General features: G+C 45.1%; 1 protein-coding gene across 1 annotated transcript; it reads left to right on the top strand.

Annotated features, from left to right (window-relative positions):
* Nucleotides 1-908: 908 nt before the first annotated feature.
* LOC309588076 (calpain-14-like) lies at nucleotides 909-23,135 on the top strand (the record flags this gene model as incomplete). The annotated part of the gene is made up of 21 exons (XM_082306879.1): nucleotides 909-1,154; nucleotides 3,592-3,661; nucleotides 4,635-4,753; nucleotides 5,382-5,518; nucleotides 6,663-6,837; nucleotides 7,560-7,625; nucleotides 9,018-9,103; nucleotides 10,394-10,468; nucleotides 11,130-11,293; nucleotides 11,981-12,144; nucleotides 12,886-12,897; nucleotides 14,882-15,087; nucleotides 15,639-15,675; nucleotides 16,521-16,583; nucleotides 18,212-18,269; nucleotides 20,041-20,105; nucleotides 20,512-20,580; nucleotides 20,713-20,791; nucleotides 21,983-22,099; nucleotides 22,775-22,830; nucleotides 23,109-23,135. Exons 1-21 carry the CDS (start codon nucleotides 924-926, stop codon nucleotides 23,133-23,135), a joined length of 2,076 nt encoding a protein of 691 aa, XP_082163005.1. The 5' UTR covers nucleotides 909-923.
* Nucleotides 23,136-23,498: the final 363 nt, after the last annotated feature.

Raw genomic sequence — 23,498 nt, 5'->3', positions numbered from 1 at the left:
TTTCAGTCCACACTGTAATGATAAGGCTATGATTATGATCACCTTGTTACCACTGGTGGGTGTGATTTGCCTGCTGAGATTTTAATAATGATTTCTCCCAGGAGCCCACCACTTGCAGCAAAAGGTGATGGCTGCTAATGTGTAGCATAGCTGCTAATATTAAAAAAGGGCTATGAAATCACTCTTTACCCTTTTCAGTGGAGGGGTGAGAAACATCTGTCTTGAACATTACAGGAAAAAAAAAATCTCAGCATGTGATTTCATGTGTGAATCTGTGGTAATCAGCAAGATGGAATCTGATCTCTTGGGGGAGATTGTATCGTTCTCCAAAATGAGGCAAAAAGGGCAAAATAACCATTGAGGGGGTGTGAGTAATGGCTTTGTAACACCTAATGTATTCCAGTTTTCTGTTAGCCTTTGGTTTATCTTGCTATTTTTCTTTTTTTGGAAGGGGAAATAACCACATGCCAGAATGTGATTGAATAAAGACTGTCATTCATGTTGCAGCATGTTATGAAAATATCCTGGTGAGCCTAAAATAGTCCAGAGACTGAGAATAGCCATATGTATGGCTTCAAAGCCCCAGTAAAAGTCAGTGGGGTCACTCATTTTGATTTCACTGATCTACAGTGAATGTAAAGCCTTGAAAATGCAGTGATAGGTGCTAGATTAGAATTGGATGGGTCCCCCACTTCTCCTGGGAGTGCCACCCACGCACACACACCCCCCCACTAGCTACAGAGAAAACTTTGAAAGCCGTGATTAAATTGACTTTTTACACTTATTTTAATGATCAGGAATTCTTCTGGAGAAGACGCACCTCATCCCAAGAAACAAGGAGTTTCCAGCAGGACTGTGCAGGGCAAGATCCCTGCAGAATCCGCAGTGGAAAAAATTATCCTGGCATTACTGTAGACATTGCCATGCCATTTCTGCCGTTCTTGAAAAAAAAGAAGTCACCTGTGCCTTTAGGCAGGAGCATCTTTCAAAAACACACCCCACCCATCCAACAGAACTACCAGGCCTTGCTGGAGACATGCTTGAAGAACAAATGCCTGTTCACAGATGACAACTTCCCTGCTCACATCAGCTCTATTGGGATGGGAGCACTGCTAAAGAAACTACCCCGAAATTTACAGTGGAAGAGGCCACATGTAAGTGACTTTCCGTGAATAATCTCATGTAAGAGCACGATTACAGCTGATGATAGCCAGAAAACAGTGTTAGCACTGAGCAGGCTACTCTTAGACTTTGATTTAGGTGTGCCTTAATGCTTCCAGAGATTACACTTATTGTATCAGCTGTCATTTTGGAAGCTGGGGTACGTGGAGCTTCATAATTGCCTTTGTAGCATTTGTTGCCCAAAATCATAACCAGAGTCACTCAGTTTATATCCAGTAATGCTCGGAGCAGGCAGGGAGAGCAGGCAAAGGGAGAGGGGGGAGCCGGTGTCCTTGGAGCTCACCATGATGATGATCTGATGATCCCACCATGATTCCATGATGACAGGTCTCATGGCAATGATCCCTCTCCCCAGAATTCAAGATCTTGACCTTTTAGAAGATTCACGAGTTTCTAGACAGTTCTTAGCCTTTGACCTCTCTCCCATGGACCACATACCGTTGCGATGCTGGAGGCTGCTACTGTCACTGGCAGTGGCAGGTGCCTTATCCTCTTGCTGGGCTGTTTTTTTCCTGCTTAACTGTTTAGTCTATTCTTTATTGTACTTAGAGCAGTCTTCTCACAGCTCTCAAGGCTGTGCTTCTGCCACGATCAGTAATTGACCATCAATCAGTGAGATGTTTTTAGTTCTGGGACCTCTGTTTTCTGCTTGTGCCCATATTTCCAAGGCCTTTGCTGATATCCCATGCTCAAATTGAACATCACAACAAGAGGCACCTGGTACCGAGTGCTGGTCACAAGAGCAAGTTCTCACAACAAATGGATAACAAGTCTCGGAGGCCAGGACAGGGGACTGGGACAGTTAGATAAGGCCTGTTAGCTCTGGTCTGTTCCTAGCAATGGCAGTTCTGTTCTTACTAAGCCACTGAGCAACATACTGACAATCAGGTCTTCCTGAAAGCAATGTATAGAATTATCTGAGAATTTCAGTAGCACTGACTCCTTATGTTACTGTGTCTGTAAGGGAATTCTGCCAGGTAATAGCAGATAACATCTCCTAGCTAAGTTATTTTCTAGCTGTCATATTTTGTCAGATTTAACCAATTTCTTAGAAGGGCTGCGTTTCTGCAAAACTCATGAAAATCACTGGGAAAGTAAAGGCACCTTTGCAAATTGTGCAGGAGAGCTTGGGAGTAGCAGCCGTGGTTCTCAGAGTTTCATACACAATTTGGTCTCGCAGATGGTTTGTGTTAAGTCAGGATCTGCAGGGGGAGGAAGAGTGCAGTCCTCGGGGGCCTGAGCCGGGTTGTGTTGGGCACGGCGGCTGAGGCAGCTATATCAGCACAGAGGTATTTGGGAGGGAAAGGTCAACATGAGTCCTGTCCTCAAAGCCCTTCAGGTGTCCCTCCACCCCAGAAATATTGGAATGGACTTGAAACCTCCTCTGTCTCTCAGTCCACCGTTCTAAAACTGCCTTGTGAAGAAGGCTGCCAGTTGCTCTGAATGCCAAACTTAGACCAGCAAAGGCTCTCTGAGGATGGATGCTGTGCATCCTTCAGTCCCTGTGCTGCAGAGGAAACTGTGAGATTCTGCCATTCAGCCTGCAGGCTTGTAGCTTGCTGCATCTATGACTGATGGTCTGCAAACTGAACACCCAAATTCACCAAGGATAGGGCTTGGTGTCTAATTACTGTAACTGCCTTCTGAGGGTTTGCTGTTTCTCTGCCTGAAGGGGAAGCCAACAGTGTGAAAATTAGCTTGAGCAATTTGTGGGTCATTAGAGTGAAACGTAAGCTTGACACTTACGTTATTAATTTGACCCCAGAGGCACTTGTGTGAGGAAAAAAACCAACAATGTAATTTCTCTCTGAACAATTATTCACAGACCCACTCTTGTCACAGCAACAGGAACTTCCGTAGCAGCCATCAGTTAGTCTGCAGCTTGATTGTCAGTCAAATCGTGGAGATGTCAGCCAGGTTAGCTGAAAGTTTGAACAGTTATGCTCTGCCATTGTAGCCTCTTTTGGCTGAAACTTGTCAGTAATTACGGAGGAGCAGGGCTGGCAGGTCTGAAGGGTTGGCTTCTCAGCAAGATGTTTGTGGAGACCAATCTGAGCACCAGTGGCTTTTGTTGGAGACCAAATTCAATCTAGACCAAGCACAGATGTGTGCCCAGGCTTGTGTCAGGTTAGCCAGAGCACATGATAACACTAGAGTTACACCTGAACCAGAACAACGTCTGCTGGGACAAAGGGACTCTTAAGTATTTTGAAAGCTTTGAACAGGCAGAGGGAGTGTTTTGTGTCACATATCCATGAGGTTTTTACATCCTAGACTAGGAACTCACTGGATTTCCCATCTTGCGAGACCGCAGCTCTGCATGCAGAAAGTCCTTGAGTTCAAGCTAAACCAGCTCATGTTTCTGACATGACTCTCTCTCTCTTTTCTTTTTGTTTGTGTGCTTCCCAGGCTTTGCACAGAAGACCAGTATTTTATGCTGCAAACAGGAAGCAGCTCGATCTCTGCCAAGGATTGGTGGGTAAGGAAGCTCCTTTGTATAAATATCTAAGTATTCTTATACAAGGTAACATTTTGTGTGGAATTTTGACTGCATAAAACTTGGTATAGAAATAGAAGGTGCACGTGTCCTTATCTCTTCACTTGGCATGGTGTGGGTGAAGCAATCATTAAGATGGCATAGGGTCAGTAAAAAACCTGGCAAGCTTCAAGGTGGGATTTGAGGGGTGAGAGGTGTCTCCACAAGCTGAAATCGCCATACCCTGTGTTGCATGTGTGCATGCTAGTACTGCAATAGGAAGTGATCCTGTGCTCTTATTGGTCTGTAATGTTGCTGCTTGGTGATTGATCAGTGACCACAGAAGCAGGAAAATCTGAGACTTTCACTATCTTTATATCTAAGGCTTAATGTGAGGGCATTCTCTTCTTTGCAGTTAGAAAAATAATTTTTATGCCCACTTTACCTAAAGTAAAAGGATATATAGTCATCTGCAAAACAGGTAGGGGCAGGACCAAATTAATTTTTAAGTGCTTTAAGCCCTTAAACACAAAGTCTGATAAGTAGAGTCTTGCATGAGATCCATTGCAAATGTTTTTTCTCTTCTAAAAAGTTAATGTTTTCAAAGAAAAAGGGAAAAGTTTTGGTTTTTTTTTAATAGTGTGCCTTTACAGAGAACAGAAAAAACCCACGCAATGTCAGTAAAAAACCAGAATGTTTCCATTGAGAGCTATTTCTTGCTAAATTTCTTATTTAACCAAACAGTATCCAAATGAAAAGATCATGAGAGAACAATTATAAACTAATCATGGTTTGGTTAAATAAAGCACATGTCTGGATCATCTAATTTTCTGTGTATGATTTGTTATAATTGTAAAGACATCAGCACAACCACAACCACAGCAGCTCTTCTGCTAGGATCTTGGTGGTGTTCCTGAACTTGGCTGACAACTCTTGCTTTTCAGCCAACTGCATGTGTCCGTTTGTCTTGGCGCAGAGAACTGCTGGTTCCTGGCGGCCCTGGAAGCCCTGACGTTCCACCAGGACATCTTGGCTGCAGTCGTGCCACAAAACCAGAGCTTTGAGAGGAAATATGCCGGCATTTTCCACTTCCGGGTACATCTGCTCCCCTAGAGTGCAAGGAGGTTTTCAGGAATCCTCTGTCACATTTTGTGTCACACCCTTAGATAATTTCTACGTGGTTCCCCTTGGCCAGGGGCAAGTGGCCAGAGGGTATCCCAGCCTGGAGGGTAGCCCATCACCCCTCCCACAAAGCAGTGCAGGCAGTGGATCAACTACAAGGCAGTCTGAGGATATACCTCTGCTTGGCCCTTCTCTCCAGCTGTGCCCTACCCATGTTTTAATCCAGACAGAAGTCTTCCTACATAGTAGCAACAGTCAGCCAGGCTTGAGCACATCTGCTCCAGTCTTCTGCCCCTTTGCCCAGCTCTTGGTGCAGCATTGCTACCCTGCAATTAGGAACTCGTTTTCCCCCAGAAACCCAGCTGTGCCTAATTTCCCTGCTTAATCCTTTTACACCTGATACAGGCTTTGTTTTCTCCTCTGGTAGGGTGAGGCTGAGGAGTTGGCTCTGTGGGTGAGTCAGCACATCCCCTGACCCAAAGCAGCCCTCCCCCCAAGGCAGCTCATCCTGTGCCCACAGCTAAGCTACCTTGCCTTTCCTGTTGTTTCAAGGGGAGGTCTCTTTCAAGGGAAACATCAGCTCATTCCTTTCCTCTGACAGTTCTGGCACTTCGGTGAATGGGTTGACGTGGTGGTTGATGATCGCCTGCCGGTGAACGAGGCAGGGGAGCTCGTCTTTGTTTCTTCAGTCTATAAGAATGTGTTCTGGGGAGCCCTTCTGGAGAAGGCATATGCTAAGTAAGTGACTCATTCCAAGTTATGCAAATAGTCTCTCTAAAATATGTTGGTTGGTGCCTACGCAGTTTGTTCTTGTTTATAAATGCATCTCCTAGGCCTTGCCACATTTGGAGTGTAGTAAATGGTTCTCATCTTTCTATTATTACACACTGCAGCTGCAGTAGCTGTTATCAATCCAGGCCCTTGAGTTTAAATCCAAAGGTTTAGGAGTAGGCGTGAAAACAGACCTATCCTGTGGGATTGTCTTCTGAGTGTTATCACTGTTTGGAGTGTATTGGCTAGGATGATGCCTTCCTTGTAAATACTGTAGAGGAGTGGAAGGCCACAGATAAGGATTTTTCAAAGGTGAATGATTTCTGATGCCTCCTTTGATGTATTATCAGTTTGAGAAACCTCCAAGGAGTTTCATTTTGGGGGTCTGCTGAAGCATTGTGCTTTGGTTTTGATAGATGTTCCTGCTCTGGGATCCCCCAAAGCTGAGGCATTCAACAAGTCACATAGCATGATGAGAATACTGGCTTCTCTCCAGGGTGTTTTGTCTAGAGTGGTTTATTAGGACTAAGAAGAAAGCAACAAGGCATAACTGATGGAGTTTGTTAATATTGGGCTGAAACAATCTCTGCAGAGCATGGAAAAATCCTAGTTAACATTGAGAGAAAGATCACAGCAAAGGAGAGAAAATTCAGTTATTTTCATTTAGTGTTAGCGTTAGAACAAAAAGACCGGAGAAAGTTGTGCTGCAATGGTAAAGAAAATTAGATTGGAGACTGAGCTCTCAAGACAGTGTGCCTCTCAAGGTACTGTAGCTTAGATGCAGCACAGTGTCTCATGATAAATTCAGGCAATAAGGTAATAAATTCACTAAGGCAGAGTTATCAAAGAAGTAGTGATGGGCATATTCTCACTACTGTGCAGTGAGGGATGACAGTGAGTGAAGAGTCCCTTTCAGACTATGGCCAATATTGGAGGCAATTTGCTAGATTCCCCTCTTCCTAAATGCCAAAGATTCCGCTGAAATTAAACATGAGTTACAGCCTTCCTTTTGCTTTTGCAGACCTTTATTGTATGTTTTCATTGGCATGCTGTTCTCAACCTATCATCTGTGACTGTAACCTGAAGAATATGTTGATGTCTTTTTTGCTAGACTGTACGGCTCCTATGAAGATCTGCAGATTGGGCAAGTTTCAGAAGCCTTGGTGGATTTTACAGGTGGTGTTAATATAAGGATCAAGCTTGCAACAGCTCCTCCTGATCTGTGGGATATCCTGACAAGAGCAACCTACAGCAGATCTCTCATGGGCTGTCAGACGTCTTTAGGGGTGAGACTTGGAGTGACATCAAATGGCTTCACAGCTAAAAGCCTTTCCAGACCTGTTTCCCTCTGCTCAGCTAGTCATTGTGACTCAAAAAGTATCAAAGCTGCCACATGTGACTTTCTGTAGGAATCACATTCTTAATGTTAAACTTTGCATGTGGATTGATTCCCTGATGCGCTCAGCTCCCTGCTGCTATGTTTAGGAACTGGTTTATCTATCAAAGAGCCTCTATTTAATAAGGATCTACTGCCTTTTCGCATTTTTGTTAAATAAATTTTCCATTTTTACAGATGGTGCAGTGAAGCACAGAAACTCATGGAATAAGCTTACAGCTAAGGTAGAGAGGTGTGTAGTTCAGAACATGAATTCAAATCGTGGCTTCCAAGCCTTATACTAACACTTCAGCTGTTGGGAAACCCTACTATTCTGAAAACCAAAACCTAACTTCCTGAACTTTTAAAAAGTGAGACGGTCTCTAGCCAAATATCCACAATTTAGGAAGGGACCTTCCCAATCAACCTTCCAATTCCAAGCATACTGCAAAATATGCCTGTTAGGAGCTTAGACTTAATTTTTTTTTTTTTTCCAGTTCAAACCATTCTCCATTTGCTTTGAGAGTCATTGCTTACACAGGTACAGGTCTCTGGTACTGGTATAAGTCTGCTGTGTAAGTAGGGATATAATAACAGGATTGTTTTCCTTCTGTTTCTCTTCCTTGTGTACAGGCAACAAAGGTCCTGAAGAATGGGCTTGTTGCTGGCCATGCCTACACAGTAACTGGTATTAGAAAGGTAAGAGTTACTAACGTCGTGGGCCCAGGTTTGTTTGGATGTCAGCAATTTTTATTGCAGTCATAGGTTCAACCAGTAATCAGGGCAACTATGGTATCTCCTCCCCCAGCACTCTTCTCTTAGTCTAAGGCTAAAAGAGACTGCGTGCTTTGTGAAGATTCCCTTTCAAGTGTGTCCATTTTAGTATTGTGACCTTGCTGTAAAGGACAATGGTTGTAGATCAGCATATCTCCAAGGGTGAGAATGATTCATAGGGCTCTGCTGAGAGCATCACCCACAAATGCATCTTAGCTGTTAAAGACAAAAGGACTGGCCTTTGGGGATGCTGGGAGGATGTGCTGAAACCTACCTGGGGTAAAAAGCCTTCCTCTGAAGTCAGAGGAGAGGCCATAGTGAAGTAAAGATAATGGAATACAAGGGTCAAAATGTGAAAAACTGTGGATGGCAATGTGAGTCAAGGCTAAAGTAAGGGAACCAAACTGAGCTCCTCTGCAGAGAGTATAGGTGGACCCCACTGATCTGCAGAAGTATCATAGGGACTCCCCTAAGGATATTTGTGCAGAGGTAAGGGTATTAGGTCCCAAAGAGCGGGAGAAAGCTCGAGCTTTCTCCTCCTGGATTGATGGATGACTATCTCATCCAGCCTCAAAAGGAGGTTGACAAGGATGGCAAAGGACTTTGTGGGGCTTTGGACATGTGATATAGATGTGGGTGAAAGCGTGTTCAGTGCCTCTAGCAAGAGATACTAGGAAAGCTGGAAGAGATACTGTGAGCTGGATGATGCACACCTGTGTCTCCCACACACAGCAGGGGAGTTTTAGGTATGGACTTTATCAGTGACATGCTTGCCAGTCTGGCTCCTCTGATGGGATGAAGAGCCAGGCAGGAGTAAGGGACTGACTGAGCACATGGAGCTGATGTGAAGTCAGCCATTCTACTGTATGCTGCCAACAAAGCCCTTAGTCGGTCTGGCTCCCTCTTCTCCCACCATGGCCTCCCAGTTCAGGAGGCACTAATCTATGTGGCCACCCTATGGGCTGCATTGTGTTGTGCCATTGCACTGGGGTAGGACTTAGCTTTCACAGTAGTACAGCCCTGCCCCCACATAAGCACAAAATGAGTAGATGTTGGAAAGGATGAGGAATTTATGGTCAAGCCTCCGAATTAGGAATCTGTGAGGTCTCTGGTTTCAGTTATAGAAGGTCAGGTAAAGCATCTTAATCTCTTTGTGCTGGCATTTAGAGTTGCATGATCATATATTTTTATCATCATACTTGCTGGCATCTATGAGAACAAACAAAATATTTGTTAGTATCTGACATAGTACAGTGATACAAACCAGATAAAGAACTGCTGAGACCTTGGTAAGCACAGTGTTATTGTTTTCTGCAGGTGACCTGTCAACATGGACCAGAAAACCTAGTAAGACTGAGAAATCCATGGGGAAAAATTGAATGGAAAGGAGACTGGAGTGACAGGTGAGTTTGAAAAAAAGGGAAGGTCTGATGCTGAGTAGGAGGAAAGGTTTCTTGGAGGAAAGATGCTGCCATCTTCAGGCATGAATGAGTGCTGAGAGCAGCATTAAGATAAGTAACAGTTGCTTGCACAGACCTTCTGGTGTCAAAGCAATGACTCGATAGATTTGTATTTCTCTGGCAGATAGTGCTCATGTAGTTGGGCACACTTCACACATGCAGCTTCCAGAAACTCAGTTCTGTTTTTCCATTCACTGAATGCCAGAGGAAACATAATATGAACATCAGACGCTGACCACATTGCTGTGATCTGGATGGCATGCAAAGTGACGGATAGCTGTGCAGGAGGCTCTAGACAAACAGCATGTTTCAGGGCACACAGCCCTTTATCACAGGAGGGACCGTGCAAAGTCCTCCATGGGCTGAAAACTGTTGGAGTTGGGTGGCTGCGAAGGAGTCCTCCATCCTGGCTGTTTGGAGAAATAAAATTGGGTATGAGATCAGAGGAAGCAATGGGAGCCCATTTGCAGTGAGGCAAATGGGCCCTATATTTGCATCTGCCTGATTTTTTTAATTGGGACCCATGAAAGACAGTGGTTTGCATTCTAGGCCACAGGCAACTGTAGACTTGTGTCCTGTTCCTCTGTGAAGCGGAGCATGTTCCTTCCTTCCAAGCTTCACGTCATTCCCTGCACAGATCCTGTTTGCCAAGGCTCGGGGGTAGGGAGGAGGGAAAAGCACAGGGAGGTGCTGGGAATGTGAGTGACTTTCACCTTGTCTGCGGAGCAGTAACTTCTCTGATGCGTGTCTGTCACATAATGACAACATACCAGCTGTTCCTGTTGAAGAGCATAATGAGCAACATACTGTAGGCCTGCCTTTTAAACGACTCCCAGCTGCCTCTTGTGCTGTCCTAGTCATTCATTCATTATGCCAAACGCTCTTCCTATTATGTCTCCTTTGACAGAAAATTAACCAACAAAACAGGTCTAGATTTTTTTATTTTAAGTACTTGGAAGCTGCATGTGCAAGTGAATGGACTGGCTGATGGAAATGGAGCATTTCTGATTTCTGCTGGAGAAAACTGGGGCCATTTAGCTACATCGCACGGGACCCAGAGTGCTTGTGGAGAGTCTTTGGTGGCTGAAGGCACAGGGGGCCTGTGTTTAGTGGGGGATAAATGTAGAGTTATGTGGGGACAGGGATTTTGCCTCTTTTTATAGAGGAAAGCTATGTACTCTGCCTTGAATTTGAGGCCACACGTGGTTAGTAACCTCATGTTTTTGCCCTCAGCTCTTACAAATGGGAGCTGCTGAGCCCAAAGGAGAAGATTTTGCTGAGGACAAAGAAGGAGGATGGAGAATTCTGGTAACAGCACAGCGTTGCCTCTCCCTGCTCTGTCAGTAGCTCTGGGGCTGCGTCTGGAGATGAAGCAGCACGTTGCTACTTAGGTCGAGGCATATGTGATCTGCTTTATGACAGCCCATGCTTGCTTTCTTGCTCTCCTCCTCTGCTTGACGATGTGAGAAGCAGTAGCTGTGCTGACACAGAAGAGATGCACTGTTCTTCAGCAGCAGGAGTGAGAGAGAAGCAGGACGCTGCCAGGTCTCCCAGGGCTGCTGGAGACATGGGCAGCTTTCAGGAGCTTTTGTCCTGCCTTTTGTTTTTAAGATAGCTTTGGGAAGCTCTTGCTTGCCTTACGTTTGTTCGTGGTTTCTCAACAGCTTCTGCCACGAGGTGGCAATGTTGTCGCCCGTGTCATTTCACTGCGGTCCCTTTGGTGGCAATATTATTTTAATCTTCGTGCTGCTATCCTTTGCTGAAATTTTAGTCATGCATTTGCTACTGCTAGATGCTGCTGTTGGAGCAGACGCTCTCTTCTTTACTACCTAATAAAATATGAGCATTACCATATGTAATGCAGAATGGTGTGGCTTCGAAGTTTCCTGCTCCTTCTCCTTTTCTTTTTATAAGCCATATGGACTAAACTAAACTGCTGACAAGATGTCTCTTGGCACTCTTTTCCCAGGATGTCTCTGCGAGATTTTAAGATTCATTTTGTGGATCTGACGATCTGTAAATTAACTCCAGACTTGATGAGCCGGGAAGATGGGAAGAAGTGGATGTACTCGCTGAAGAGTGGGAGATGGGTTAAAGGAAGTACAGCGGGAGGAAGTCTGGGATTCTGTAATGGTGAGGGGTGCTCTTTTGGATGACTCTGGGGTAACATTGCTCTGCTGACTCTGTTACTAGCACCTTACACCTGTTAACACAAAATTGACAACAGCCCTTCCTGTTTAACCCTCCACACAAACATCAGAAATAAGCAGCTGAAGGACTTTGACTAGCTTCTGCTATCACAGAAGCTCCATCATTTGCAAACATATGGCAGTGGGGCTGGTTGGGGCATGAAATGAGCAGCAGGATCCTAGGATCATTTGCTAACACTGAGCTTCTTTGGGACGTTAAACTTGTCTGTTAAAATTTGCACCTTCGGCACTGCCAGGGAGTGGTGTTTTAAGTAAAGTGAATGGGAACTACAGAGGTTCAGCTCTTCTGGAAGCAGAGCAGGTGGGGTCTGAAGTCAGCTGGCCCATACACTGGAGGTGATAGCAGAATAGTGATACATTTATAAACAAAATGAGCACTTAGTTGCAGGTGAGTGGAAATGTAATTCCTTGTTCCTGGGCCTTCCTCCTGTCTTACCCAGTGGTTGCACTGCTGAACTTGTAAACTGTGCCCTAAGATCAAATCCCTGTGGGGTCTGGAGGTCCAGATGACCTGTGACCTATTCAGTCCGATGCCAGGCATCGTGTGGGAAGCTGGCAAGCAATTTTGTGATGGAAAACAACATCAAAATGTTTTTCTTGTTTTGCTTAGGCAGCTTTTGGATGAACCCTCAGTACTGGCTGAACGTTTTACCAGTTGAAGACAGTAAGAAACGCCTGCGTTCCTGCAATGTGGTTATATCCCTGATGCAGAAACATAGCAGCAAACACCGGAACCGAGCTCCTCACCTCTTCATTGGATTTTTACTTTACAAGGTGTGAAGAATTGCTTTGCCTTTCTTGCTTTCACCAAATAGGAAACTTCCAGCCCCTGTAAATTATAGAGCTTTGCAGAGAGTTTTGTTGTATGCAGGGTGATCTGTGCTCTTTTCTCCTTGCCTGTGCCCGGTCTCCTCACGCATCAGGGCTAGGCTCCGTCAGGCTCTGTGCCCACTTGCTGCCTCTCCGGCATGCTGTGTGTCAGCCTGCAGAGCAGTGAGAAATGCTTCTTGCTTCAGAGCACACTGGCTTTATTTTGCCCTCTCTGAGAGTATGTGCAAGAGCTGGCAGAGGATGCCAGGAGTCCCCTTACTTTGGAGCATGGAGAGTACTACCCTCTGGTTATTTCCAACCACAGTAAAATTGTGCTTGAGAAGTGTTCATAGTATGACGTGGCAGTTGCCCATGTGTGAATACCACTAGTTCTCTCTGTATCCAGGGGTAAGTGGATATCACTAGAAGGAGTGAGAGTTTCCTCACCTCAATTCTCTGCTTATCTGAGTGCCTTGCAGAGCCACTCTCCTCACTTGAACAGAGCCACAGCTCTTGCTGCTGTGAGTTTGCACAGTTATGGAGAGATGGCTGGGGAGAAGGGTTTTCAGGTGGAGGGGCTGAGGTTTCTGAAGGCAAAGACCCCAGCTGAATGTATGTAACTGCTTCCCAGCAATGATATGGCAACGTTGTGTGAGACCCAGAGGTCCCTGTCTGACAGATGCTCTGTTTCTTTTCTTCCTGCAGGTGGACCTACAGGTGAGTCCCTTGTTACCACTGCTGGCTGTTTGCTCAGGGACCTGGACTGGTGCAACTGCTATGACAACACCGAATGTGTTGTGTTTGCCTTTGTTCCTTGGCTGACAGCTAGTAACTGTGTATTTGAGTTCAGTGAGGCACCACAGTAAGTCACTATTAATGCAGAGCTATCTACTGACTCTTCTGAAGAGCAGCCATATCAGGAGGGCTCAGTGACCTTAAAAAGGGGCGTTAGTTGTTCAGCTTCTGCACTGGGTCTTCAAAGATATTAGAAGTGGCATCAGTGTTTAGCTGATCAGCACTTTGTCCCTCCTCCAATTGTGGGATGGTGCTCCAATTCTTGGGTGTGTCTGAGGCGGACTCACTGCAGCCCTCAAGGGAGCCAGAGCCACCTTTCTGCTGCCTCCTAGTCTTGGGATAAGGTAGGAACAGAGCCTGTGTCCTATGCAAGTCAGGGGTCTCCCGGGGAGCTCAGGTTCCTTCCTGGCTGGGGATGCTCTGGAGCTGATGCTACAGCTGTTTTTGGCTTCCTCAGGCCAGCTGAGGAATTTTCTAGCATTTTCTTTAGCCAGAAGCCTTTGGAACCTGAGGAAGGGCCCTGGAAGTTAAACCCTGATGTATGTCCCAATTTTGGCCCTGACCTTAGAGGGCTATTTAAAACAGGGAAAGGTTTAGCTCCTTTTATCTTGAAAGGGCACATCTTCCACACTGTTACTACTCAGAACACCTCTTAAATGAGAGCCCTTTGAATTTGGGCTGGCAAAGAACTAGTTTGGATGTATGGTCAGGGTAGCACAATTGTGTTCCCAGTTACTGTGTTTCCATCATGGTAGCCATGAGGTAAGATGCCACTCCTTCCTGACTTAAATATTTTAGGCACTATCAGGATTACAAGTGAGTTAAACTTCCTGGCAGAGGGGGTCTGAGTGTAGCCCTAGCACACTGCTGTGCTGCACCTGATGGAGAAGGGTGGCAGCCAGGTCTTTAATTTCAGGTTTGTAGCGGTTGCCAAGATCAATACAGAGAGATGGCAAGCTGAGAGCATCTAAGGTATTGGAACTACAGTCAACAAAGTATTGACTGGAATATAAAAACTTCAAATTTAACACAAGGGGCACGAGGAGGAGTAACCCCGAACCCTTCAGAAGAAAGATTGCTCTATTAGTAAGAAAAATACTGGCAAAGGAAGAGGAGTAGTATCTCCACTATGAGGCTGCGGAATAAAATGGCTAAATGTTTTGAGGAACAGCCAAGATCAGAAGGTGACAGTGGTCTTAGCTAGCAGGATTATTTATTTGGCTTGTGTACTGGGCACTCAGTGGCATTAAAAATGAGTTCAGTGTTGCCTGGATCAACACTTTATCCATCTTCCTATTGCAGAAGAGTGCCTGCAGAGTGAAACATCTGTAAGAGCCAAGAGTGCCAGGCAGATCAAGGGGACAGGCACGGAGTCAGGGCTAGGGATTAGGTTGCTCCTGCAATATGCTCAGATCACAGGTGCTCTGAAAAATCCTCTTCTGGCAGATCCCTAGTGCAAAGGACAAGCTGGGAACAAAGTGCATGGTACCTATGGGATAGGAGGGGTGTTCTGGCTAGTGAAGAGCAGTCTCTAGAGTAGTTCCTGCTTGCAGTCATTTCTGCCAGTATAGAAATGACTTTTGCAGAAGCTTAGGTTGACAGAAGCCACTTCTCCCAGTCCTTGCTGCTGCTCTTCCTTGCAAGTACTACTATATTGTTGATAATGTTGCAGGAAGCCCTGTTCTTTGTCATTTTAGTACTGGGCAGGCGTGGTGCATGGTGAGAACCACCATGTCCTGGGAGAAGACTGAATCCTTTGGGCCCTGTTATCTGCTTGTACTGTAAAAAAAAATCTGAGGTGTGAAGGCAGGCTGTCTATGCCATGCCTGTAAATTCTCCATGTGCCTTTTGTCTGTTTGTTCAGCTGGTGCAGAACACATTTCCCTTCTGTTTCTTTCCTTAACAGTACCAGGAAAGCAACAGAAAGCTCTCCCCAGCTTTCTTCACCCGACATCAGCCTGTGAACAAGCACCAGGTCTTCCTTGATGAGCGAGAAGTGACTCATGACTTCCACCTGGCACCTGGTGTTTATGTGATTGTCCCATCCACCCTGGAGCCTCAGCAGGAGTCTGAATTCATCCTGCGGGTCTTCTCCAGGAAGCACGTTCTTCGGTGAGATGCTGCTGCCCCTCTGCCAGCACCTAATTCTCTGGGATGGTGGGGTGGGCAGGTCTTTCTAGTCTAATGAGGGCAGCATAGAGACTTTACCATGCAAAAGGCAGCATGGTCTCTTTTGGAGAGGCTGGCTGTGGGTCTCTCCCAGCATAGGATGCTCAGTGGATGAAGCACTACTTTTGGCCTTATCCTTTCAAGAAGTGTTGACCTAGGCCCACACAAGGGATTCTTGCAGCATGCTCATGTTTGAGACTGGAGAAGGACAATAGTTTTTAATGCACCATCAGTTTGCCAGGAGACCCTGCTGGCGGTGCTAGGGTGGTTGCTTGTGCAGAAATGGTGCTTGGGAGACTTCAAATGCCAGCATCCCCTGGGGAGCTGTATGGACATGAGGGTCTCCCTTACTGCACCTGTAACACTGTGGAAAAAAAAAACATATGCCCCAACAGCGAGTTGGGGCCCCTTCTGGGGATGGGGGATGCCACCTGTGATGAGACAAACACACAACTCTGGGATATCTCTATGTGTCTACTTATTTGCATCTCCAGGGAAATCGGCGGGAACACCAGTTTCACCCTCTCTAAGGTGTGTGAGTATGAGGCGGGTGGGAGGTCTGTGGTTCGGTCTTAAGCTCTAGGTGTTGGGTTTTTCCTGTTGCTCTGCGCTATGGAGAGGCTGAGTGAGAATGTGAGTGCCTGTGGTGCAGCGCTTTTGAAAGGGCAGCTTGGGTTACAGGCAGAGTCCCTCAGACCATGTGGACAGATGCAGTTAAATCTGGGGGACAGACAAAAGATGCCTTTGTTAATGCCTTTTTGCAAACTTCTTTTTGTGACACCATCTTATGCGCTCTGCAGTCTTTCCTATTCATGGCTTTTTGGAGACTCCTCATCTGTTCTCGTACTTCTCCCTGCTCCTTTCATGCCTTGAAAGTTTTGAAGACATCATGGGACCTGAGCAGTACTGTTCCCATGCAGCTGCCTATAGGTTATTTTCAAAATAACTGACCTCAATGGCAGTGCATGCACATCTGCAACTTGTGCAAGAGAGTTTATAGCATAGTCTGTTCCCCTGGCATAAACAGGGCCGTTCCTTCTTTCATCTTCTCTATGCCCCTGTATAAAGGAGGACAGAGACCCTTCTCTCTCTTCTTGGCCTGGAGTGAGCCCCATCCTTTGTTGCTGCACAGCTTGGTGGGAGGGAAGTGTTTCTGCCCACTGAATGTTATCTGAGTATTTCTTTCCAAGAAATAGCATTTCTATGACGTGGGGAGCTATCTTAGCAGTGGGCTGCATTAGTGATGTAGCATTGATTGCAGTGGTGGGGAGTGCAGTTCTGGGAAAGCATCTTTAGTAACTCTGTCTTGGATGGCAATGTTTTTGTTCCTTGAGTTAATGATGTTTTTTTTTTTTTTTTTTTTTAATATCTTAAAGGAAATTGTTGATAGGTATGAAGGCAAGATTTGGGAGGATTTCTTCACAAGGCATTTTGAACAGGTAAGCGTGTGCATGAACTGCCAGGGTAAACTCCTCCAGAGCTATTATGTAGCTATGTGAAAGTAAAGGCACGTGGATGCTCAAGGGACATGGAAGCGTGGGGAACAGAGAGGGGCCACAGGAGGTTCAGCTGTGTGTACAGTGCTGATTCCATGCAGCAGATTTAACCGCGAAGCTTAGGAATATGTTAGCATTGAGACAGGCATACTTCTCTGTGCAACAGGGTGTGAATGCCTGGAACTTAATGCCACAGGACATTGTGGATGTGACAGTATCAACAGGCTCAAAAGGTATTAGCAAACTGATGGACAGCAGGTCCATAAACAGATACTAAAGGACTAGACAGGGATGTACCCTCTAAGATCCCTTTTCCAACAGGTGTGGGTGCCAGGGAAACAGGAGAATGGACTGCAGAAGCTGACCAGGCTCATGTGCTCTCCCTGCACGTTAATTCCTATTGCCTCTATTGGGGACAAAGTGGTGGGCTGTGTGGATCCATCCTACCCTTTAGGGTGTTCTTACACCCATTGGGGAAAGTTGCCTTTTAGAGAACACCCCCTGAAATACTGACACTTGTCTCATACATCCTTTATCACAGTTTGATGGCAGCTAACTTGCTCTGAGAGGTGAAGTGCGTGCCAGGTGTCCCATCACCTCATTTTTTTCACTGATTTTCCTAGTGAAATGTGATCCTTATTGTGAAAGATTCTCTTCAATGATCTCTCTGGCTTCATTTGGGATGGAGTTGACCTTCAGGGATCCCACTAACTATGGTGAGGGATCCAAGTGCTTCACCTTTCAGAAAAGGTGGCTGTGTTTATTTAGCAGCATACCCTGTATTTGGCAAACACAATTTCACAAAAACACATTTGCACTTTCGAGAGCAATATTTTGATGGAAGCTGTTACTAAAAACAAGCAAGGCTTTTTACTTTTTGCTACTTGTTTAAGATTTTGATTTTGAGAACGGTGTGGCTTTCAGATGTTCCAGAAATTGCCACATATTGCGAAGTGCCGGTCCTTTGCTGTCAGGAGGTCCGAGTACGCACAGAGGCGAAGCAGTACTACCATTTCTCAATGCATTACCCTGGCATGCCTCAATGATCTGAAAACAGGCTTTTAGTTTTGGAGAGTGACATTTAAAACAATCCTCCAAACAAACAAATGTCACAGTTTCTAAAAAACCTGTAAACTTTAGTACAACAAGGAGGAGGGGAAGTCTCTGCTTTGAAAAGTTTGGGGACGGAGTATTCCAAAATGTCCATCTTTGTAAATGATAAGAGGGAAATATTTGAAGCAGGTCTCCTGACAATGTGCTTGATAGGACAGATGGCACCAGAGCTGAAAGGTTAACAGTCTGGATCCTCACTCAGTGTAAATCTGCACTACCGCATTGATCTGCATGGAGCCCTGAGAACTTAGCCCAGAGCAGACTGCAGCTCTTGCAGGCTGAGAATCTTGTCATAGTCAAAGGGAGTCTTTTCTATTGATTTTCACAGTGGCTGGAGTGGGGCCAGAAAAGCAAAGAATGAAGATGGGACATGATAGGAAAACAAAAGAGGGAGAAAAGTGATTTAATACTTAAAAAAAAAAAAAAAAAAAAAATAAAAATTCTCTTCCATATCACAGAATCCTGAAATAAATGCTGTTCAACTCCAGAGGATCCTGAATAATATATCTTGGAGAAGTAAGTGCTGAGAAATAATGTTTCTGTAAAATAAACCCTCTTAGAGAAAAGCCTCAGCTCCTGTACTGTTTCTTGAATTCTGGGAAGAGAAACTGGCTTGAATCTGACTGAACAGACTCTTCTGATGGCATGTTATATTTCCAGAGAGAAAGGATTTGCTGGGGTGTGAATCAACATGGTAGAAATTTTTTAAGCGAAGCTAATCTAGTTTGAATTTCAACAACTGAAAGAATGAGGGAGAAGAGCAAGCGTAGATATTGTGTGTGGATGCAGACTCTGAATTTGACTTCCAAACCCATCTGGACCTCAGCCTTGGTTCTGAAACTGTATCTCATTTCACCCTGTGCCACTGCCAGTCTCGGCAGCGCCACTGCTAGAAGGTGTAGAAAGTTAGCCTGGTCTGTAGGCAGTTACACGGTGGAAGGGGTTCTTGTCTTTACCTTGATGTGCCTGGTTCGTGCCTGCTATTCCTATTTACTCTTCCCTGCTATGCATTCATAGGGCTGTTTGTGTTTGGGAGACCGGATGGAGATGCAGGTAGCCTGTGTAACTTACGCTTGTGAGAACTAGGTGAGCCCTGAGGTTGTCTCTCTCATGAGGACTGTGACATCCACTCTGCCAGTGGGAGCCCAGAGCACTCCACAAGCTCACAATTTGGTCCCTAGTTATAAGTAACGCTACCTGGACAGCAATGAGGTATTGCAGTGGCTGTTTTCTCTGAACAACAACAATGAAGTTACAGATGTAATCATGAATCCAGTTTTCCTTCCCAGTTTCTTCACTGGTAACAACTGATGTGCAACATGGAAAATACACCGTCCAGCCATTATAGGCAACAAAGAAGATGAACAAAAGGCTGATGTGATTCCTTTTCCACTTAAGCTGAATTTGACATTGCTCCGTTTTCTACAAAGGTGGAGAAGGATAGCTCTTCTGTCTTTGCAAAAAGTGACCCACCAGGCACTGTCTTATTTGTGAGAAGACTATGTTGAATGGAGCGTCTTTATTTTTCATAAGTGATCAATTTTAAGACATTAATTTAAAAACTTTACAGTACTTGATTCATATTTACTAAACAGGGCTATTACAATATTAAAACATCTTCACTTTCTGCAGAGAAGGGATTGGTGAGTTATGGTTCTGTCCCTTGCTCAGTGGAAGTCTACAGACAACCTATAATCATGATTTGCAGTGAGATTAGAGTCTATTTCTGTTACTCTTCATGTAATTTATGTATGAACCAGGAATGCTAAGCTTTGATGCAGCATCATGTTTTCAGTGATGCCTGTACTTTTAATTATATTAACAGAGCTGGCAGTGTGTCTGTGAAACAGAGAGAGAGAGAGAGAGAGATGCTTAGCACAAGGGTTTCAATTAATCTGCAGTGCTCCTCCCCAAAGCTCTTCAGGTCAAGTGACTTTGCTCAAGGTCATGTAGTAAATTCTGTTTGGGATTACAGCTTTGGATGTCCTTTTCCTTCCATTTTCTCTAATAGCTGGAGATAGTGCACCATATTTCATTCCGTATTACATGCCTGCAGGGAGCTCATATTGGATTTTCCGAGACTAGTAGAATCCATCCTGTTGCCTCACATTTTTATCATCATAAATGATATGTCTTCTCAAGTGGGTGTAAAGTTTCACAAAGGCTTTGGGGCCTGAGCCCTCTCAAGTGAGGGGGAATTTTGGGAGAGTCCGTTTTTCTGGGAGATGTTCAATGACTCCTCAAAACAATCTCTTTTTTTTTTTTTTTTTTTCTTCTTTGTCTCCAGATTTCCAGAGTTTTCACCTAAGTTTCAGTCTGGATGCCTGCCAGGGTATCTTGGCGCTCCTGGATGTATCCTTGGCATGAGTGATGCTTCTGACTCATATAATACTTCACTGGAGCATTATTTCTTAGGGCAGACTGGGTGTTACTGTGATTTCTTTACCACCAGGACATGGCCCTGCTTATTGAACTTTTCACCCTCCATAATAACAGTTCAGTTGTGACAGAATGGAATTGCTTTGGGAAAGGGTTGATTCCTGCCGCCTCTGAAACCAGCAGCCAGGTTTCCATTGACTTTAGTGGGAGGAGGATCAAGCCTATAGATAGGCTTGTGGTCTAAGAAATCATTATCCTCATATTGTAATTGTGTGACTGTTAGACCGGCTATGAGGTTTTGGTTTGTTTGGGTTTTTTTATGTAATGGGTGCTCTCCAATGTTTAATTGAGATATTCTGACCTTAATTCTCCCACGAAGCTGAATGCCTCTGGCACACTGAGTATCCAGGAATTCAGAGTCCTGTGGAAAAGGCTGCTTTTCTATTTGGTATAAGCATAATTTCTGTGTCCCTTTGCAATATCTCCCTGCTCACAATCCCTTTGGTGTCATCTGTTGGGGTTTTTCATTGCCTTTTTTTTTTTTTTTTTTTCAAATATATATCCCCCCCCCCCCCTCCAGGAAGTTTTCCAGAAGAGAGACAGTAGCAGATCAGGAAAGCTTGACCTTGTGGAACTACATGCAGCTGTACAGGAGACAGGTGAGCCCACATCACATCTTGGCCAGTCTCATCCTCTTCCTCATAAAGGCTGGAAAAAGCCCAGGTCTGGGAAACATCTTCAGAATTGAAGGTAGAACCCAGGAGGAGTGGAAAACATCATAGGCTGCATGGTCTTAGCCATCTCTGCTTCCTTCTTCAGTTGGGTAAACATATCTGGAAATTATTTTGCTGTGGAACGGGCTACTTAATCTTTGCCCCAGTGTGGTCTCATACTGACAGTTCTCTGAAACAGAAGTGTCTGTCTATTTTAGACCCAGTTTTTAAATCCCTTCCTGTTCGTTGCTAATTTAATTTTAAAAGACTGTGTGGGGTTTTGCAGATACACGCGGGAGGCCAGATCTAGCTCATATTAAATTTCTACCTTTGCTGAAGACGACAGCTCAGGGACTGAACCTGGAAGTGTGGGACTTGCACAGAGGCAATACTGGTGCCAGACTTCACTAATATAATGTATGAAGCTTGATCTAGAAATGGAAGACCATACACATGGGTCCAAATACTCTGTTGCTGTTACTCAGCTTTGTGTGGGGGCTGGTGCTCAGTCCTGTAGCCTCTTTTGCACGTTTACAGCTTAAATATCAGTCCTCTTTTTTGGTACGTGGTTCACCCAGTTCATCTGAGTCAATGAAAGCACAGTGAGAAGCCCATGTGGACCTCTGCTAAAGCAAACTAAAATCCTAGGCCATGAATAGAAAATACTTTTATTCCTTGCAAATGCTGCTTGACATTGGGACTGATGCTTTCTGTATGAGCTTCCTCTGGACTTTATTTTTCATCTCCTTTCCTACCCTCTTGTGGAGTATTGCTCTTAAACACAGCTGCTGTTATTATCCTCATTCACTCATGAGCAAAGGATGCACATGTGTATTTTATTCTAACTCTCGCAGGGCTGTGAGTATAGGGGATCAGATCTGAACCCTTTCAACTTTGGAGGGGGTATCTGCACGTGGTGGTCTGGTTTGGGCTGGCTGATATTTGATAATCTTAAGGGAGGTTTGAAAAACCAAGCTGTTGGAGAAGGGCTGAAGACCACTCAGTTGTGCACGCTCAGAGCTGTGTGCACACCCATAGCTTTGAACATTCAGCTGCCTACAGCTGGGCATTGCCATCTCATTGTTCCCCACCCCCCCCCTTTTTTTGCTTTTTTTTTTTTTTTCTCCTTTTATGAAGGTATTTCACTCAGCAATGAAGTCTGTAATTTGATGGCAATCAGATATGGTGACCCTGACTTGAAGATCAGCTTTGAGAGCTTCATGTGCTTCATGCTTCGAGTGGAGATCATGGGAGGTGAGGCTGGCACTACATGGCTGGACAGGCAAGCTGGGCTGCCCAGCTAAGCCCTGGCCCTTCTGACGCTGCTCCAGCTGGCAGTGGCAAGGTCAAAATTAGAAGGACTGGCTTTCTGAATAGGCTGAGAGTAATCAATTTAAAGCAAGCAACAGATATAGAGGAAATCAAGCTCTTTACCTTTCCACCAGTCACTTTCTACAGACATCCAGGTTGTACCAAGTGATTTAGCTCCCTGAAGGTTTGCAGCAGCCTTCTGTAGGAGGAGGTAGGCAAATTATAGATGGAAACTGCTCATTTTCCAGGAAGAAGAGAGCCTTGGAATATACCTTTGGTTGGACTGCAGTTGTGATGATGAGACAGCTGATACTCACGTCTGTGAGCTCGTGCTGTAGACACTTCACACGTGTCTCAAAACTGTAGTGGGTGAAGTTGGGACTGCCTGCATTTCAAGGTTTCACAGCTGGAGGGACAGACAGTAACATGCCTGACTTTATTCAGCTGCTCCCTGTGTCCCAGCCCTCAGGGATCTTCCAGCAACAGAAAGAGAAGCTCACATGCACTTGTGAATAGCCTACAAACTCTGCCTTTGAGGTTTTTCCTGAGACAGAGTGTCTTGGCTGGTGTTGATCTCTTGGCTATCAAGTTAATACTCCTCGTTTATTTCTTTCGCAGAGGCCTTTCGCAACTTAACACAAGATGGCAAAGGGATATATCTCCGGGAATCTGAGGTAAAGCCTGTTCCCTGACTGATAAATGCAGGCTCCTTCATTGCAAGTGGCACTGCGTGTTTTGTTCTGTGGCAGTAAAAAAGGTATCTTTACCTGATCACTTACAGAGTGGGTCAGAAACAACAACGAGCTTCAGGCTTCTAAGTCTTGTGCTTGTGGCTTCTGCTCCTTCTGGAGACAGAAAATCTCCAATGCCCCATAGTCCAGTTCGGCTGTGACTATTGCAGAGTGCTCTCAGGGCTGGATGAGTTCAACCTGCTTTCCCCATTACTTTACAGTGGATGATGATGACACTGTATTCCTGAAGCAATGCTGTAGAAGAGGAGACAGCCAGGCCTGTACCAGGATGAGGAATGCTGCCTTGCATCAACTTTCTGTGCACGCTGGACTCCCTGGGCTCAGCCCTGCAATTTACCTCTTACGAAAAGTCTTCCCCTCAAGCAGACTTGACCTAATGACCACAGACTCGGTGAACTGAAGTTTTGCTAAATAATGTATTTATTTTGAGTCCTATTTCACTTCAGACAACCCTTCTGAGAAGAGACTGCTGGATGCCAACCACGATGGGTGCACAGTAGTGACTGAGTGGTTGGGATCACCTACTTAATGCTGATGTTACGCTGTTACTGTTATAGGATGGCATACGTTGTGGTAGTGCCCAGAGGCTG

The sequence above is a fragment of the Platalea leucorodia genome, assembly GCF_965183815.1.
Source record: "Platalea leucorodia genome assembly, chromosome: 3".
NCBI classification, from domain to species: Eukaryota; Metazoa; Chordata; class Aves; order Pelecaniformes; family Threskiornithidae; genus Platalea; species Platalea leucorodia.
This window is presented reverse-complemented; position numbering and strand designations above follow the sequence as displayed.